At 38.5% G+C, this 19,217-nt stretch overlaps 1 protein-coding gene across 1 annotated transcript; it reads left to right on the plus strand.

Moving 5' to 3' along the window:
• The first annotated feature begins 1,679 nt into the window (after positions 1-1,679).
• On the plus strand, positions 1,680-16,459 carry CCR6 (C-C motif chemokine receptor 6). The gene is made up of 3 exons (XM_043963889.1): positions 1,680-1,751; positions 15,149-15,258; positions 15,353-16,459. Exons 2-3 carry the CDS (start codon positions 15,250-15,252, stop codon positions 16,457-16,459), a joined length of 1,116 nt encoding a protein of 371 aa, XP_043819824.1. The 5' UTR covers positions 1,680-1,751; positions 15,149-15,249.
• Positions 16,460-19,217: the final 2,758 nt, after the last annotated feature.

Raw genomic sequence — 19,217 nt, forward strand, 5'->3', positions numbered from 1 at the left:
AGCTAGCTATCTTTACAAATTAAAAGAACAAAAACAACTCTGCAGAGAGGTCCCAGACCACATCTCTAGACCTGACCAATCAGCTTGTAAAAGCATGACATTATTTCAGCAAGGCTCGAAAAAGAGTGTGGTTGGTGGAGTGTGAACTCAGCATCTCAAGTGAAAAACATAATTCAATTGTATGCTCCACTGACAGAAGGTCAGTGATGTTATCTTCAGCGAAGTGGCTCAGTGAGTATGGAATCAGGAAGATAGAAGTTCAAATTCTGTGACCTTGGGCAAGTCACTTCACCTCTGTCTTCCTCAATTCACACTTATCTAAAAGGGGGAATAATAAAAGCATCTATGATGCAGGGTTGTTGAGAGACTGAAAAAAATAATGTGCACAAAGACCTTTGCAAACCTTAAAATGCCATAGAAGTGCTGATTATTATTATTCTACTTTTCTAATGATGATAGGACTATGGTCAGAATCAGAATGTGAATCCAAGTCTTTTAAAAAAGATTTTTATTTAATTTTTAATGTATGGAATTAAACAAGCATTTCATAATTGCAAATGAAATTGCAATTCTATTATTTATAACTTTCTCTTCCTTTTAAATATGTAATAAAGTTATCATGTAATTCTTTTTTCTTCCCTCCCCTTTTCCCTCCTCTGCCCTAGAGATGGCTACCATTAGACACAAATAGGGGTGTGTGTGTGCATGTGTATAGACATATGTACATATATATGAATATATATGTGTGTGTACATATATATGTGTGTGTGTGTGTGTGTAAAACCATTTTATACACCTATTTATCAATTCCTTCTCTGGATACAGGTAGCATCTTCCTTCATATGTCCTTTGTAGTTAATTTGGGTATTTTATAATAAGCAAAATTACTTATTTGCTCAAAGTTCTTAAAACAATATTGCTATAAGTGTTTACAGTATTCTCTTGAATCCAAGTCTTTTGACCTCTGTTCTTCCTACTACAACACAAGTAGCTTATATGTATGTACTTGTAGTGTTTTAAGGTTGCAGAGTTTTATACTCATTATCTCATTTAATCCTCATGACAACCCCTTCATGCAGGTAGTAAAAGCATTATCACCTCCATTTTGTGAATAAAGAAGTCAAAGCTCAGAAAAATACAATAACTTGTCCAAGGTCAGGCAGCTGGGTTTGAATTTAGGTTTTTGGACAGCAAATCTGGTGGTCATTCAATTAGAGAAGAAAGCCCAAAATAATTTCTTCCCTTCCAATCCAGAGATTCTATAATCTTGGGGGAGGGAGGACAACAGACATTGTTTAGTTTTTAAATGGCTATATTTTCCCTAATTCTGATGGATTCTAGTGAATTTTAGCATATAGGGAGAGAGAAAAAATGTGCTTGGCCTGATTGAAATGTCTAGTTCATATCACCTTTCATCCCATTTCATTCACTGTAAACCTGGTTCTATTTTTTTTCCCTAAATATTCATGAAGTCCAAGGACTATACAGTTTATGTCTGATTTTGCAAGCTACAGGATATGCATGGTTAAACATTCACCCTGTGTCTAGAAAGGCGTCACTTCCAAATAGGAAGTGGTAATTCAGCAATTTACTTTTAGACAATTTGGGCCTTTCAGTTGTCTTTTTCTATGACCCTATTTTAATTCACATCTTGTTAACAGGATGAAATTGATGATAAGTGTTCCTGGACCATTTCAAAGAGGAATGAATGTAACCAGAGGATCATTTTAGAATTCTAGAGATATTCACAGGTGAGTGATTGGGAGATCAATGAAAAGGCAGAATCTAAGAGTAACAAACTTTTAAAAAATTAATTTTTTTCGATATGCTTACAAAAGAAATGGGATGCTTTTCAAAGAAAATACTGTTATTGGGCTATTGATGGAATGAAATGGTTTCAGATATATCATATGTCCTTGCCTTCCACAAAAGCCTATTCAATAGATGATATTCAAAAAAGCATTGGACTTTCTACAAGAAGCTTAGCTGTGTTAAAAAAAAGTTTACTGTTGATTTTATCTTGATTGCCTTTTAATAGAGCTTGCAAGGGATTGTGAATGTTTTACAATAAAAATATTGCATGGTATCTTCCTTGGGAAAAAAATTTATATTTTGGCCAATCTCTCTACCCCCAAACAGTAAAAACAATTCTATAAGTCAGTTTTTCAAACTTCATTAAGCATGATTGTAGGCACAGAATGCCAATGAGTATGTAGTTTAAAATAAGGAGTTTTGTTTTGTTTGTTTTTTCTTACAAACTGGAGATCAAGCTGATATAAACCTTTGAATGGACTTATTCAAGGAACCATGGGCTTAAAAAAACCCAGCACATCACTGTTAAGTGATAGAGCATAGCACATGAGAGTCTTTTAGAGTTAATGTAATTAAATAAGAAAACTATTTTTCTTTAGCACTAAGTGAAAAATAACTCCTTTCCAAATCAGCACCATTTAGAAACACAGAAAAAGCGAGCCCTAAGTGGAGCTATTTCTAAAATGCTTGAAAGATATAATTTGTACAAATTTGAGGCAAAAAAAATTAAAAAAAAGGAGTGTCCAAGCTCCTGTCAAGAGGAACAAAGAGAAAAAAATCACTGGGAAAAACCTTTTGGTTGCTTTCTCAACCACTGCTTTTGAAAAGCAGAAGGAAGGCAGCCTAGCACTTCAACTCCAGGAGGCTTTCTGTCTGTTTATTACACCCTCTAATCAGTAAAATGAAACACTTTGACTAAATATTCTGTCTATGGCTCTGTCTATAATGGTCTTTGCTTATGACTCTAAACATATAAAAGTGCCTGAAAGTGAATGAGCAGCCACTTGCATGCTGAACTTATAAACCTAAGATGTAGTTTTTTTCCTCCTGCGAACATGTTGGCATGTAAGTGACAGTTGTCTTTATGATGGGCTATTTGCCACTCATGCTCATTGTACACACCACAGAGCCCGATAACTGATGACTGGGTAGACCATGAAATTTGTAGTGAAAAAATCAGGGAACTTGGAATCTAAAATTCTGGGTTCAAATCCCAGATCTGCTATTAAAAGCTGTTGGACCTTGAGTTAGAGACAAGATTTCTTAAGTTCCACAACTGTACAATGAGGGGGCTATGTAAGTTCTAATGCTCTTTTCAACTATAAAACTGTATGACCCATAAAAGGGACAGTATCATATCCTGAACATTTTCTGTTTTCATTTTATTTTGTGTCCAGCAAAGGGAAGCTGGAGTCAACTGGGGTGGGGGTGGGGGTGGTTCTTACTCATTCATTTATGGTCTCAACTTTTCCTTCTCATTGGGAAAAGGTAACTGAGGGAAGTAGAGGAGTCTAATGAATGTTGAAGTAAGTTTTATTTGCACTGGGTCATGTAAATTGCCCTATTGTGACTGAATTTTCCTCCTCTTTTAAAGGCTTTTCAGGTAGTTCTTGGTACATTGTTTAGTCATTGTGAAACAAACCTCTATTATCTTTATTTGTTTTTCTTCTTTATTGATAGATCTTGACACAATAGACATCACCCAACAAACTCTCCAACAGTTCTCCCCAGACCTTACCCACCCAGCCTGAAGTAAATTCCCGGAAAAGACTTTAGGAAAACAACCTGGCAGAATAATTGTGATCAATAGGAGAGGTTTCCATTAGGTTAGTTTCCCAAAACTCCTATCTTCAAAAAACTTGTCCCAAGATAAAATTCAAATGAAAACAACACATTTTTCTTGAGTTCAAGTCATAGTGTTGATCCTACCATCATTCAGAAATCCAAAATTTAGAGAATATTCACTTTCCTTGTGAATTTCTCCATGTTTGAATTTTAGCAGTGGAAGAAAAGTGAATTAGAAAAGAAATTACAGCAAGGGAGAGAGTATCATGGTTACATACAGTTTCAGTCCCTGTCCTTTGTTCTTTCATCTTACAAAGCCAACATAATTTTGAAAAATTATCATGGAATTGCAACATTCTTCTGAATTTTGCATATTCTAGTCACTGGCAAAGAATTATTTGGATAGATGATTTTAACATTTGTCTCACCCCAAATATTATCAGACAGGACCTTCCCTGGGCAAAAGCAGGGAAGCAAGAACAATAGGAATATAATAAAGGCAACATGGTTTCAAATATATTGTTCTTACTGATGCTTGTGTCTGGCTTGAGTAGTAACTCAGGTGTTTATTTTTTAAAAATTCATCAATCAATAAACATTTATTAAATGCCTACTTTGTGCAGTACACTGTGTTAAATACTGAGGATACAAAAAGAGGAAAAAGATAGTCCCTCCCCGCCCCCCCCCAGCTTACAATCTAATTGGGGAGACGGTGTGCAAACAAATATATAGAAAGCAAGCTAAATATAAAATGAAACATTTACTAAATAGATTACAAAGCCAGAATAATGGTTTTGTAGTGAGTAATCCGTTCATTTCCCTGAATCAATGTATACAGTATTTTTGGGGAAGAGTGAGTACAAATTTACAGAATGTAAATTTAGCAGGAATGTACTTGAGTAGCGTCAACAGGCAATCACAATGTCATGAGACATATGAAAATGAGGTTTATTAGAAGAAAAATGAATACGCAGGGGAACCCAAAGGGTTCCCTGATTTTACAGAAGTTTACAGTTTCATAATAGCAGGACAAAGAGAGGAGGGGATAACAGGAAGGGGCGTGGCATGGGATGGGGAACGGTACAACAAAGGCGGGGGGGAAAAAAGGAGAGGTCTTCAAGCAAGGTGATGGCAAAAGCTTCAACCTTTTCCCTTGGGAACTGCTAGCTAAACTATGAATATAGGAGGGTCTACAAAAGATTTGCAAAGTACCCCAGCTGCCTAAGCAGTATTCCAGACTGGCACAAACTGGCTGGGGCCCATTGTGCCTCCCAAGGACACACAGGGAGTCGAGCTTGGGGTGCAACAACATATTTTGTCAGGTCAGGGGGAGTGTCGCCCTTGACACACTCAGGGCCTCCTGAATGCTCTGGGTCTAGTGTTTCTGGAAAATATGGCAACTCAAAAAGACAAGTTCAGGAGACCCCTTAATAGCCCTGAAGATCAGGGAAACCCATGTGTCCCTGGGAAAACACTATTGTGTATTGCACCTTTAGATTTCTCTAGCCTCCTTAGGCAACAACCTGCACCACAAGTCAACTGCTAGGTCAGAGTGGCTTGCTTGGCCAAGAACCCCTTCTCTGGTGGTGCTTGACTAGGCTGTAAGGCTAATGAAAGTGGTTAGCCAAGAGTTTCCTACCTTTCAAAGAACCTAAGGCAAGTTGTCTCTCTAATTTTTTTGTTTGATTCAAACATAGACAATAGACATCAAATACAACAACCAAACTTTGTTTAGTAACTATTTAAATTAGTTAACAATCTTTTTTTTTTTTTTTGGTGTGACAATGAGGATTAAGTGACTTGCTCAGGGTCACACAGCTATTAATTGTCAAGTGTCTGAGCTGGATTTGAACTCAGGTCCTCCTGAATTCAGGGCCAGTGCTCTATGCACTGCACCACCTAGCTGCCCTAATTAGTTAAGAATCTTAACAATTTTCCAGGCATATACAAAAGTTCTCCTCAGGGGTCTTTGCCATGTATTCTCATTTATTTCTGCTAGCCAGTTAATACTTCCTTCTTTTGGTTCTGCTCACCCTCCCTCGACCACCCCACCCTCCCCCACCCCTACCTGTACTGTAAGTCTCTTTAATTCTCATAGTTTTAGTTTCCTCATTCACATAAAGTAGGGGAACTACAAAATATGGCTTCTAGGACCTTATAAGTTTGGGTCTATGAATCTATAAACCTACAGGGTACCACATATGTGCAGCAGCATGCCCCTAAATATCAGGGAATATGCATTTCTGACTGGCCCAACACCTCCTCAACTCTGCCCATGCCTTCAAATGGGATTATGCTTTGAATCTGGAGTATTGGTGTTATGTTTTTGCATAGTAATGATATAGATAAGTGTAGTGTCTGGTGGAAGGGGTAGATGTGGGTTGGACTCTGTCCCTGCCAACTCTGAAATTCTGTGGTTCTGTAAAATTCAGAAGAAGACAAGACACAATTTCTCCTTGTCTCAGGGCCTCTAAATAATTCCTTCTAGAAGTTTGCAATAGTCTAATCTCCAAGGTGTGAGTGAGAGAAGGGCTCATTATTCTGACCTGCATGCCAAATAGCTTATTTTTTGTTTTGTTTTGTTTTGTTTTTTGTTTGTTTGTTTGTGGGGCAATGAGAGTTAAGTGACTTGCCCAGGGTCACATAGCTAGTAAGTGTCAAGCGTCTGAGGTTGGATTTGAGCTCAGGTCTTCCTGAATCCAGGGCTGGTGATTTATCCACCTAGCTGCCCCCCAAATAACTTATTTTGATGCCCTGGTCCACTAAAACAGTAACACCTTTAGGTGGCTAAAGGAGGAACAGAAGATGCAGCTCAGTCACATCATACTGCTGTGATTAAAATAGAAGCCTTCTGGAAATCTGTGCCCAGTGTAGGTGGGGGAGAGCTCATCTGTGTCACAGACATAGGAAGCCAAATGCAGCTAGCGAGACAGTGGTTTGACTTAACATGTCTGTGGTTGGTTTAGCCAGTGGGCCCACTGTTGCTTAAAACCAAGTCAATATAAGGAGTATGGGCCGAACAGGATGAACAAAACTATTCAAATTGCTATCTGCTCCTTGTTGTAATAATAGTAATAATTAGCATTTCTGTAGCACTTTAAATTTTGTAAAGCCCTAACACATTATTTCATTTGCTCTTCACAACAACCCTGTGAAATAGGTGCTATTATTATTATTCCCATTTTATTGAGGAGAAAGCTGAGTCTGAGAAAGGTTAGGTGATTTGCCCAAGGTCTAATTAAAACAGGATTCAAACTTGGTAGCCAGTGAAGCCCTTGGGGAAGCATATAATTTGAGGTCATGCAATTAACAACTACCTAATGTTGTGCCTGTTGCACATTTGTGGAAGTCCCCTAGCATAAGGATATGGTTGGGATGGAGAAGAAGACTGTGAACCAGGTATTGAATTGTCAAAATCATCTATGGGGATGTCATTTGGAAAAATGCTGCTTCTTACACTTAAAGGGACTACAATGATTTGGTAGGGGCAGTTAGGTTGCACAGTGGTTAGCATGCTGGGCCTGGAGTCAGGAAGATTCATCTTCCTGAGTCCAAATCCTACCCCAACATTTCCGAGCTGTGTGGCCCTGAACAAGTCACTTAACCTTGTTTGCCTTAGTTTCTCATCTGTAAAATGAATTGGAATTGGCAAACCACTCCAGTATCTCTGCCAAGAAAACCCCAAATGGGGTTATGAAGAGTTGGACATGACTGAAAAAATGACTGAGGAACAACAAAAATGATCCCATAGAGTTAATGGCTCCTGAGTACCTGACTCAAATGCAATGAGTGACTTAGTCCCTAGAGTATTAATGAACTACTGGTCATTGCCAGTTTTACCTATCACATCTGAGTTCTAGAAAAGAGGAAGTAAGTCAGAACAAAAATGAACTGGCTTAGAAAAATCTTTCTAAAATTGATCTTCCTAAATGCTTCTCTAGATTCTCTTCTGAAAGAAAATTAAAAAAAAACCCACCTACCTCAAATTAATATTCTGTGCCCCACCCCCACTCCTACATAGTCATTGCAAAACAGCTGTTGAAAATGTGGTAGTTGGGGTGGCTAGGTAGCGCAGTGGATAAAGCACTGGCCCTGGACTCAGGAGGACCTGAGTTCAAATCCGGCCTCTGACACTTAACACTTACTAGCTGTGTGACCCTGGGCAAGTCACTTAACCCCAATTGCCTCAAAAAAAAAAAAAAGAAAAGAAAATGTGGTAGTTTGTGATCCTTTGTCAATAATAACACCAACCCCCACTTACACAGGACCTTAAGGCCCACAAGGCCTTCATCACAGTCATCATCTCATTTACTCTTACAACAACACTGTGAAGTGGGGGTCTATTGTTATCTTTCTTTTACTAGTAGGGAACCATCTCAACCCCTTAGTCCAAGGAACCCAGTCTTAGAACCATGCTTTAGGGGAGCTAGATTTCAAAGAGAAGCAAATGGCATTGAAGGTAAATTGTTCACTGCAAAATATTTTGTACATGATTTATGGATTAAATAGTATGATTTTATACCAGGATGATGATAATGGTGATTTTAGTTGAAGCCTTTGCCTTCATGGTGACAATGTGGGGAAGCTCCAGTGAGAAATCTTCCTCCAGTGATACAGAATGGCAGCTCATCTGTACAAATGTACGGTTACTTGGACCCTAAGAAGTTCAGTGACTTGCTCAGGATAATACACCTAGCATGTGTAGGAAACAGGATTTGAATTCACTTCTTGATATAATTAAAGCCATTAATCCACTATCCTATGGCCTCTCATGCCAGTAATAACTGGGGACATATTATTAATAGTAGTGATGAAGACTTTGGAGAGATAAGGGTAGGGAAATAGCTCGGTGCAGCAAAAAAGAAGGCTGGATTTGGAGATAGAAGTCCTGGATTCAAATCCTAATTTTCCCATTTACTACTATCTGTATGTCCTTGTGCAACCTACTTTTCTGAGCCTTAGTGTCTCAGCTATGTGGCACAATACTTAGAAGACCTGAGTTCAAATCAGGTCACAGACATTTACTAGCTGGATAACAGGCATGTCACTTAACTTCTGTTTGCCTCAGTTTCCTGTGAGTGAGATTTTCCCTAACCCTTAGAGATAAGTGATTTAACTATGGTTAACTATTGGTCTCTGGACCAATCAGAACTTAAGGAAAGTCATCATCAAATGGAAGTTGGTAGTTTCCAACGGCTGCGGTCAACAGAAATCATAGTGGATTTAAGTAGTTAATACTTGTGCACTATGGTGTATTGACTCATTGGATTCCATAATTTTTGGGGGGTGGTGTTACCCAGGGTCACATAGCTAATAAATGTGTCAAGTCTCTGAGGCTGGATTTGAACTCAGGTCCTCCTGACTCTAGAGCCAGTATTCTATCCACTGCACCACTTAGCTGCCCCTTGGATTCCATAATTTTGCATAAGACTCAGGTTTCCACTATGCAGTGAGAATCTGTTGTGCATACCTCCCTTGAATTGTGTAGTGTAAATGGTATTTCTGGGAGGAGTCTGTCTAAAAATACTTTTGAGCCCTGATTTGAGTATAAATACCACTGAGTCCCTAGGCTCAGGGTCATTCAGGTCCTACCCCTGACTGACTGGCTTTATTGTAAGATAGGCCCTCTCTCAATGAGCCAATTTTTCTATGACTTAGAGACTTTGCTGTTTCCTTTTCTTTGTTGGACTTAGACATTTTTGCAGCGTGCCTCAACTATAAAGTAGGGTAATAACAGCACCTGCCTTGCAGGGCTGTTGTAAGGATCAAACGAGATATTTGTAAAGTGCCTATCAAGGTGCCTGGCATATAGTAGGCACTACATAAATGCTTTTATTATTGTCATTATCGTCATCTGTAAAGTGAGGTGTTTGGACTAGATGGATTCTATTTCCCTTCTGGTTCCCTTTCTATGATGCTATGAAAATGAGGAAAGTGAGAAAAAGAAAGGTGGATCATTTGTTCAGCTAGCTTCAGCACTAGTGGTTTGCTTAGTTAACAGAAGAAGGATGATTTTTTTAAAAAGACGTTCTGCACATCCCCTGAAAACCCGTTAGCAAAGACTACAGATTCAGAGCTTCCTGTGTAATCTTCCTAACAGATACCCCTCATGAGTTAGATGGCATATTGGATAGAGTACTGGACTTGGACTCCCAAAAGCTTGTGTTTGAATCCTTCCACTTTCTACCATGTGACACGTAATCTCTGTCTCAGTTTCCTCATCTGTATGACAAAGGGGTTGGAATCATGGATTCTTCCAGTTCTACCTCTGATCCTGTGATCACGCCACTTCTCCAACCCAAAACTTTCATTGACTCCCCTTTGGTTACATGATAAAGTAGAAACTTCTGATCCTGGGGTTCAAGGCCGTCTACCATCTGGCTCTACCTTTCCTTGGCAGCCTTAAGCTCATGCGTCTCCCCTTCATGGAATCTAAATTTGATCAAACGAGATGACATTGCATTGTAGATTGTCGTCTTATCCTCCATCTCGGTGCCTTTGTTTACAACATCTGATCCTTAGAAAGACTCCCCTTTCGGGGCAGCTAGATGGCGCAGTGGATGGAGCACTGGTCCTGGATTCAGGAGGACCTGAGTTCAAGTCCAGCCTCAGACCCTTGACATGTACTAGCTGTGTGACCCTGGGCAAGTCACTTAACCCCAATTGCCTCACCCCCCCCCAAAAAAAAGAAAGACTCCCCTTTCTCCCTTCTCCAAGTGTTGATGTTCTCCCTTTCTTTCAAACCCCGACTTTAAAAGAAACTTTCTTGAGAATAATGACAATATCAATTTTTTGAGTCTTCTCTAAACTTAGCAGAGTGTCTAGTGCTTATTTTTATCAGTGATTATTGAATTCAATTGAATTCAGCTGCCACTTCCTCAGTGCAGCTTTTCTTCCCCGATTCTCTCTGTAAAAGTGATTTCTTCCTCCCCAAATTTCTGTACTACTTTTCCTGGGCCTCTCCTATGTCCGGGTCTCATTTTCCCTCGTATTATAGTAATGTGTGTATGTTTAATTTGCTCCCTTCCTCTTGGTTAGATTGTAAACAAACAATTCGAAAGTAGAACCTTTTTTCTATCTATCTCTGTGAAGCCTGGTCCCTCACACAGTGAATAGTACATAGCAGGTACTTTTGAATTGTAGAAAGATTTTTTGAGAATTTTTTCCACATAACATTTAGTATTTTTCACTTTTGGAGTAAAAAAAAAAATAGTAACTGACATCCAGAAAAATGAGTTGTCATTCCCCAAGCTTTCCTCCCTTCCCCAGAAAGCTTTTAAAACAGGTACAGAATACAAAGTATGCTTCTTTTTGAAGTAGGCGTCAGTTTTTCAGGGTTATTCAATAGAGCCAAATGGGTATATATTTCTTGTAGTTGCTGTGGGTGATATGAATGCCAATCTATCATCAACATTATTTCCTTTAATATGAGGTATGTGATTTTTGTGGGGGAAATAGTGGTTTGGGGGTAGCCTCCATGAATCATTTGCAATTATTGAGTCATTAGCATCAATTTAAAATGAAAAAAACAAAACAAAACCCTGACAGCATCCTCTTCCTTCTTGTGCTTGGAAATGATGATCTCAGCATTACCTTATATAACTTTACAGTTAACAATAGATTTACCTTTCATTGAACCCATGTGTTTCATAGACATAGTTGCATATTCTTGTCCAAGGAGACAGGGAGTTTACAGATTTTGGGTTTAATGTAAATCCTCTGCTCTTGGGAAATTTACAGTCTAATGAAGAATTTTTTTTTTTGAAAGTGGAAAGGACAGGTAGGTGAAAAGGACTAATTAAGCAATGTATATTAGCAATGTTGCAGTGGGAAAAGGCTGGTCAGTCAGGAGAGACCTGGGTTCAAATCCTGCCTCTGACACCTACTATCTCTTCAAGTATATGTGAATGCCTTAACCATTCTAGTTTCTATTTTCTCATCTGTAAAATGGAGCTAATATCACCTTTGTTAATAACTCATAACTCTTCCTCACTGTCAAAATAAAGGAGTAAATTAAGGAACAAATGAAAAGCATTTATTCAGCCTTTATTACATACTAATTACTATGTAAAATGCTAGGGAAAGACAGTCCTTGGCTTCAAGGAACTGATATTCTTTAGTTATTGTCATTATTGAAAAGAAGGAAAACAGTCGATGAAACTTACCAAAATATGGAGAAAGGAGCTTGAATTCTAACAGAGGGAGATTGTATATATGGGGAGTGGTAAACAAGAAAGGCTGTTTTGATCTGGAAAGTTGTGGAGATGGTGAATGGAGTCATAGGGGAGTTAATTAACATAGTTTCCAGAAGTAATGGTAATGTTGAATTGTTTCTTGTTCCCAGGAAAAGGGGTAGTGATGAAGGGTGGGTGGTGGTACACTAATGTAGCAGAAGGACCAAGAAGATAGCTAGGGTGGATGGATGATATGGGAAGCATGATCTGGTCTCATCTGCGGCTGACTAGATATAGTAGACTAGTCAACAAGTCAATTTAAATCAACAAGTTTTTATTAAATGCCTACTATATGCTAAGCAAAATAGGCATAAAATGAAATGCAAAAAGGAAACAAACAAAAAACTGGTCATTCCCTGCTCTTAAGGAACTCACAGTTTCATGGGGAAGACCATAAGTGAAAAATTATGTACAAATAAAATATATAGGAGATAAACTGAAGGGGGGGATTGGCATTAAATGGGATTAGTGAGGGTTTCTTGAAGAAGGTGAAGTTTTAGCTGGAACTTGATGGAGCTGAGGCAGGAGAGCATCCCAGTAAAGATTCATGGAATCAGGAGATGAAATGTCATGTGGAAGAAACAATAAGGAGACCAATGTTATTAGATTATAGAGTACACAGGGCGATGTAAAGAATAAGAAGACTGGAAGGGTAGATAAGTGGAACAGTGGATAGAGCACAGGGCTTGGAGTCAGGAAGACTAATCTTCTTGAGTTCAAATGGGCCTCAGACACTTACTGGCTGTATACCCCTGGGCAAGTCACTTAAGCCTGTTTGCCTCAGTTTCCTTATCTATAAAATGAACTGGGGGCAGCTAGGTGGTTCAGTGGATAAAGCACCGGCCCTGGATTCAGGAAGACCTGAGTTCAAATCCAGCCTCAGACACTTGACACTAGCTGTGTGACCCTGGGCAAGTCACTTAACCCTCATTGCCCCACCAAAAAAAACCCCACAACCCAAAAAACAAAACAAACAAAAAAATGAACTGGAGAAGGAAATGGCAAACAACTCTAGGATCTTTACCAAGAAAACCCCAAATGGGGTCCCAAAGTGTCAAACAGGACTGGAAAACAACTAAGCAACAGCAAAATGAGGAAATTGGATGAGATTATTTCTGTGGTCTCTTTCCTATGTCTCTGAATTCTGTGATCTTATGATCTTGTTTCAGCCCTGCCTTAGGGGTTCTTCACAGTGAGTGCACTGTGAAGAGGTCAGTGAGAAAGAGGAATAAATGAATAAATGTTTTAAAAGAATCTCCATGAGAGGATAGAGTCACAGAAGCCTAGATCAGAAATGAGTTTCAAAGGAAAGTGATTAGCAGTGGTCAAGGGGAAAGAGACATCTATTTAGCAAAGAATTCTTTCCCTCCATTTCAGTATTAGTTTCAAAGGCAAAATCTATTTCCCCAAATATAATCATTTAATATTTCTACCATTGACTTCAGACTGACTTTCAAGGCATTCTATCATCTGGCTTCTCCCCAACTATCCTACCCAATCATGCACTACTCTTTTTGTAAGTACCTTCAGGGGAGGAACTCTGTCTTATACCTCTTTGAATTCTCAGCATTTAATGGTGGAGTGCCTGTATGCATTAAATGCTCAATAAATGTTGGTTGACAGTGATAATGGTGATCCTACAACCAGGCTAGTTTCTTCATTGTCTCACAGGCACATCATGTGTATTCTTGCTTTTGGCCCTTGCAAAGTGGGAAAGGAGAAAGGGCAATGGACTTAGCTTCATTGGTTCTACCACCCATGTAACCTTAAGCAAGTCACTTCACCTCTTCGGTTTCCTATTTGTAAAAAACAAACAAACAAGAAGGAGCTATTACAGCAAATTGTCTTGCAGAAACAGAGTTAGAAGGGTGGTCTAGTCCAATGGAATCCTAGCCTTTTCTTGAAGATATTTAAGGCCCCTTCTAGCTCTAAAATCCTAGGATATTATGATTATATGTTCTCCTGAAGTGAAATGCCCCTTCCAGTATTCTCCATCTATCGATTCAATGAAGTACAACTTTATTATTATTATTATTATTGGTGAGGCAATTGGCATTAAGTGACTTGCCCAGGGTCACATAGCTAGTAAGTTTCAAGTGTCTGAGGCCGGATTTGAACTCAGGTCCTCCTGACTCCAGGGCCTGTGCTCTATCCACTGCACCACCTAGTGGCCCCAGGTACAACTTTATTAAGCACTTACTACATGCAATGCACTGTGATAGGCACTGAGAATACACAAAGATTCCCTCAAGGAGCTTGCATTCTGTTTTCATCCTACCAGTTCCTCCAGGTTTTTGCTGAAATCTCTCTTATTCCTTGAAACCTTACCTAATTATTCTGGGCCCCATGGAAGCACTCTCTCCTGTGAATGAATGAATGAATGAATGAATGAATGAATGAATGAAAGCATTTATCGAGTGCTTACTACCTATGTGTAAAATGCTATGCTAACTAAGCTTTGGGGATACAAATTCTTTGAATTCTAAATTTTAATTGTGAACATTCAGTTTACCTAATGAGATTATAATCATCTTGAAAAAAGATCATCACTTTTAAAAATAGCACTTACAGTAATTAAGTGAAGGCTCATCACATAGTATTTACTTATTGAAATGTATTCTCCATTATTCTCCACTTTTATTTGAAGATCACTCATAGAATGTGGACTTGACCAACAACAATGGGGCTGAAACACTACCTTCCTAATTCTACAGGGGTTTTCATAAAGATCAAAATCATTCGGGGCAGCTAGGTGGCGCAATGGATAGAGCACCGGCCCTGGAGTCAGGAGTACCTGAGTTCAAATCCAGCCTCAGACACTTAACACTTACTAGCTGTGTGACCCTGGGCAAGTCACTTAACCCCCACTGCCCCGCAAAAAAAAAAAAAAAAAAAAAAAGATCAAAATCATTCAATAATTCCTCCATTATCATTCCATTCAAGAGCCCTAGTGAACCTGAGTTTTTGAAAGCTATGCCAGTGAAGCACTAACTCTAGCTGATCCTAATAAATTACATTTCTGGCAATTGCCTCTTATCCAAGGCCAAGTCTAGCTCAACTTGGTTGGTCACCAGGGGATGAATTGTTTGGATGTAGTAGCTCATTAAACCATCTAGTGAGACATTGCAGAGTTGAATTCTGTAATAAGTGGAGGGCATACTTACACTGGTAAAACTTCTTGAAGTGTTAAATTATGTATACCAATTCTAATTTAATGAGATGCCATTCCACTGGCTTAATTTTTAGGGTTTTAAAGAAGTTCCTCCAATCACTGCTTGTCTTAATTATGTTTGTCTTTTTCTTTGTTTTCTTCTTAGAATCTCCTCACCTTCTTTGTCTCTATTTTGGAAAGAGAAAGACATCATATCTGAACTGTCCTTGCCCGTTTCCATATACATTGATCTGCCCGGTTACCACCATGAATGAGGTAAGCCTGCTTTATGACTTAGGGTAAGATTCTTGATTTCTTATGACAACATTTTTATGCTCCAACTAACTGTGTTTCTTTTTTGACTTTCTAGGAACCAATGAATTCAAGCAACCATGAATACTTTGATTATAATGCATTCACTACCAGTACAGATTATTACATTGAGGAAGGATTGCTTTGTTCTATGGATGATGTCAGAAACTTCACAATGTTATTTGTACCAATCGCATACTCCTTTATCTGTATCTTTGGCCTTCTGGGGAACATTTTAGTGGTAATCACCTTTGCTTTCTACAAGAAAGCCAAATCCATGACTGATATCTATCTCTTTAATATGGCCATAGCAGACATATTATTCATCCTTACTCTCCCATTCTGGGCTGTAAATCATGGTAAAGACTCATGGAAATTTAGCAACATTATGTGCAAATTGACTAAGGGTATATATGCCATCAACTTTAATTGTGGAATGCTTCTCTTGACCTGCATTAGCTTGGATCGATACATTGCTATTGTACAGGCAACCAAGTCCTTCAGGCTTCGAACCCGGACATTAGCCTACAAGAAGATGATATGTTTGATGGTGTGGCTGTTCTCAATCATCATCTCTTGTCCAACATTTATATTCAACCAAAAATATTCAGTACAGGAGAAGGAGGTCTGTGAAGCCAAATACCACTCACCCTTTGAGGCAGTGAAATGGAAAATATTCATCTTGGTTCTCCAGCTTCTCTTTGGTTTCTTTATCCCTTTGGTGTTCATGATAATTTGCTACATGTTCATTGTCAAAACTTTAGTGCAGGCTCACAATTCTAAGCGGCATAAAGCCATTCGGGTGATTATTGTGGTGGTTCTTGTTTTCTTGGTCTGCCAAGTGCCCCATAATATGGTTCTTCTTGTGATTGCGAACAACATAGGTAGGCTTCGATCCTGCAGTGATGAGAAGCTCATAGCTTATACAAGGAATGTCACAGAAGTCCTGGCTTTCCTGCACTGCTGCCTCAACCCTGTGCTTTATGCATTCATTGCGCAGAAATTTAGGAATTACTTTCTGAAGATCATTAAAGACCTCTGGTGTGTGGGCAGAAAGCATAAGTCAGTAGCCTTATATTGCTCTAAGTTGTCTTCAGACACCTACATTTCTAAACAGACCAGTGAAACCTATGAGAATGAGAATGCATCGTCTTTTACTATGTAGTATACTATGGAAAAATAATCACAACAGACCTTTAGAAAATTATGTCAAAGAGTATCTTTATCATTCATAGGATGGCCAATTCTTGATTGTCTAGAAATAGTGGAAGGATAGCATGGACCACTGAAAACCACAGGAAAAAACCCACAAACAAACCAAAAGACCCAACCCTATTTTTAGGCAACAGGTCAAAACCTCTTTCTTAAACAAATCTCTTTCAAGTCAACCAATGGCCACATTTACTTGCTCAAGCTTCCATGCCTTTAATTCCTCCACCCTGCTTTCAAGCATTATTGTGAGGTTAAATGGTTAAAAGACAAGCAATAGGAAAAAGGAAACAAGCAGCTTGGAATATCCAATCTAGAAAAAAATGTCTCCTTCTGTAGTAAGAAGTAGTTATGTTAACAGCAGTTCTTTGAATCTTAGATCGAGAGGTAGAAGGAACTTTAGGGGTCATCTAGCCCAATCTTGTCATATGAAAGTATGGAAATTGAGATCTGGAGATATTAAGATACTAGCCTACGGTCACAGAGGTAATACATGTTAAAACTGGGATTGGAACCCAGTCCTCTTTCCAAAGTAGTTCACAAAGCTCTGTGGACAAGGCAGTCGATATTATAGTGGACTGAAAAAAAAACTAAAACTAAAACAGATAAAAAACCCCAACTTGGTATAGAAAGAATTCTATTTTCTGTGGTTGGTACCCATTTCATAAGCAATGAGGAAATTAGCTAATATTACTACTTTTCAAAATCTTATGTTCTAATAGGTTTAAAAAACCTTAGTTTTATAATTAATGAACTTTTCTGAGGCAGGGCAGAAACAGCTTTTATTTCCTCTATATCACGTAGTAGAAAGACTGGGGAATTCTGATTATTAACCCCCAACAAAGTTATTATATATGTAATATTTTACTTCCTAGTGATTCTTTAAATGATCTTACTCTGAAAGAGAAGTTTGCTCTGATTTATTTTCAATTACTCTTACATTATGTCTGAGAAATTATTAAGCCAAATGTTTTCTTGAAGTAGTATGTAGATACAGAATAATAATTGGGAAATTTTTAAAAATATCAATATTCTATGAGAAAAATGTTGGAATGTGTATCATGGAAGAATGCTTCACACAATACTGGATTGCTTTTGTAATTCTTTTCTAAGATAATGTCTAAAGACTTGAGATGTATTTTTAGATGAGAGCTTTATAAAATAAAATCTTATTACACATTACTTATTATACATTACTAGACTGAGATCTGTTGCTGAATGAGTACACTGATGGCTGCACTGACATGTGAGAGTTTGGGAAGTTTTCACTTCCCTAAATCACTATGGACATGGAGAGTTGCCAGCAGATGACTCCACTCAAAGAGAAACAATAGTTTATTCAGTCAGTCCTTGATATATGACTAAGAGTATGAATATAATCTATAAAAAACATGTTATTTTATTTGAAAACTAGGTCAATACCACCTCCTTTATAGACATGGCCAAGGAATGGGACATTTTATATCTGCTGATTTTCCTAGTAAATGAAATGGCAGTTATTTTTTCAAAAGGGTGGGAGGTATTTTAATCACTTTTGATCTAAATCCAACTGTATTCTAAATGTAATTTAACATTAGATTAATATTGTGCGACAGTTGTTTGGGCCAAATTTAGTATGGGGAGAGCTAATTGGGTGGCTCGCCATAATATTGAGGTTCAGAAAATAATGGGAGACCTCTAGGTCCAGAGTTTCCTCCCTTCCAAACTGCTTTTTTAAAAAGTTATTTCACTCAGACTGATAAGAAAGAAGATTAACAACCTCTTTTCCACAAACAAATCAGATTTTATTAATGAAAACAAATTTACAACACAAGTGAAGTTAATAGAGCCAGGGACAATGAGAAAGGGGTTAGAGAAAGATATGACCCACTTCTCGGATGGTTAGAATTTAAATCTCTAGGGTAAAAAGGCCCCCAGGTACCTCGAATAAGCTTTGCTTCCTCAGCTACTCAGAACAGCTTGGGTTGAACAAAAACTGACTCAAACCCTAAACTTGCTTCCAGCTCAGCTGACCTAAAGAGCCAGCCTTGCTTCAATAACACAAACTCACCACCACCTGGAATCTGTAGTTCTAAGGAGAATCAGCTATGCAGCATCTCCTGGTTCGATCCAAAGGTCAACCACCACCAGCTCCTCTCTCTCTCCCAATTTTTCTATCTTCTTTCCTCCTGGAGTTCTCCCTTTTTCTTCCTGCCTCTCCCACCAGAAGGGAGGTTCTTAGCCATGCTGAGTCTCCAATTGGTTCAACATACCCTCTGGGCTGTCCCCATTATAATTCTGCCAGGCCCATGTGGGCATGGGAGAACTCCTAGGTGGGGCTTAGGTACTTTGTTGGATGCTTCGACTCAATCAAATGTTCTTTGTGTTATTCAGTCCCACCTAACATACATGACAAATCTCATCAGACTTCCTTTTGTTTGTTCTATTATCTCTTCAAGTACACACCTATCTTTTCTTGGGCTTTTCAAGGTTATCTTTTCAGTCTGACCATGATGAAGCAAAGATGGGGTGATGAAACCCCAAATTACAATTAATTCTTTACACAGTCATCTTTCAGACTATAAGTTTTCATGCCTTGCTGCAGGGCTGTGATGGCCTCAGGACTATCAAAATGTGCATGACTATTTGCAATAATAATAATAATAATAATAAGTGGCTCCAGACCTTTATGTTTTTATAGTTCCAATGTGTGCTTTTTAGAGCTTTTCTGTTTC

The sequence above is a fragment of the Dromiciops gliroides genome, chromosome 4, assembly GCF_019393635.1.
Source record: "Dromiciops gliroides isolate mDroGli1 chromosome 4, mDroGli1.pri, whole genome shotgun sequence".
In the NCBI taxonomy this organism is placed as follows: Eukaryota; Metazoa; Chordata; class Mammalia; order Microbiotheria; family Microbiotheriidae; genus Dromiciops; species Dromiciops gliroides.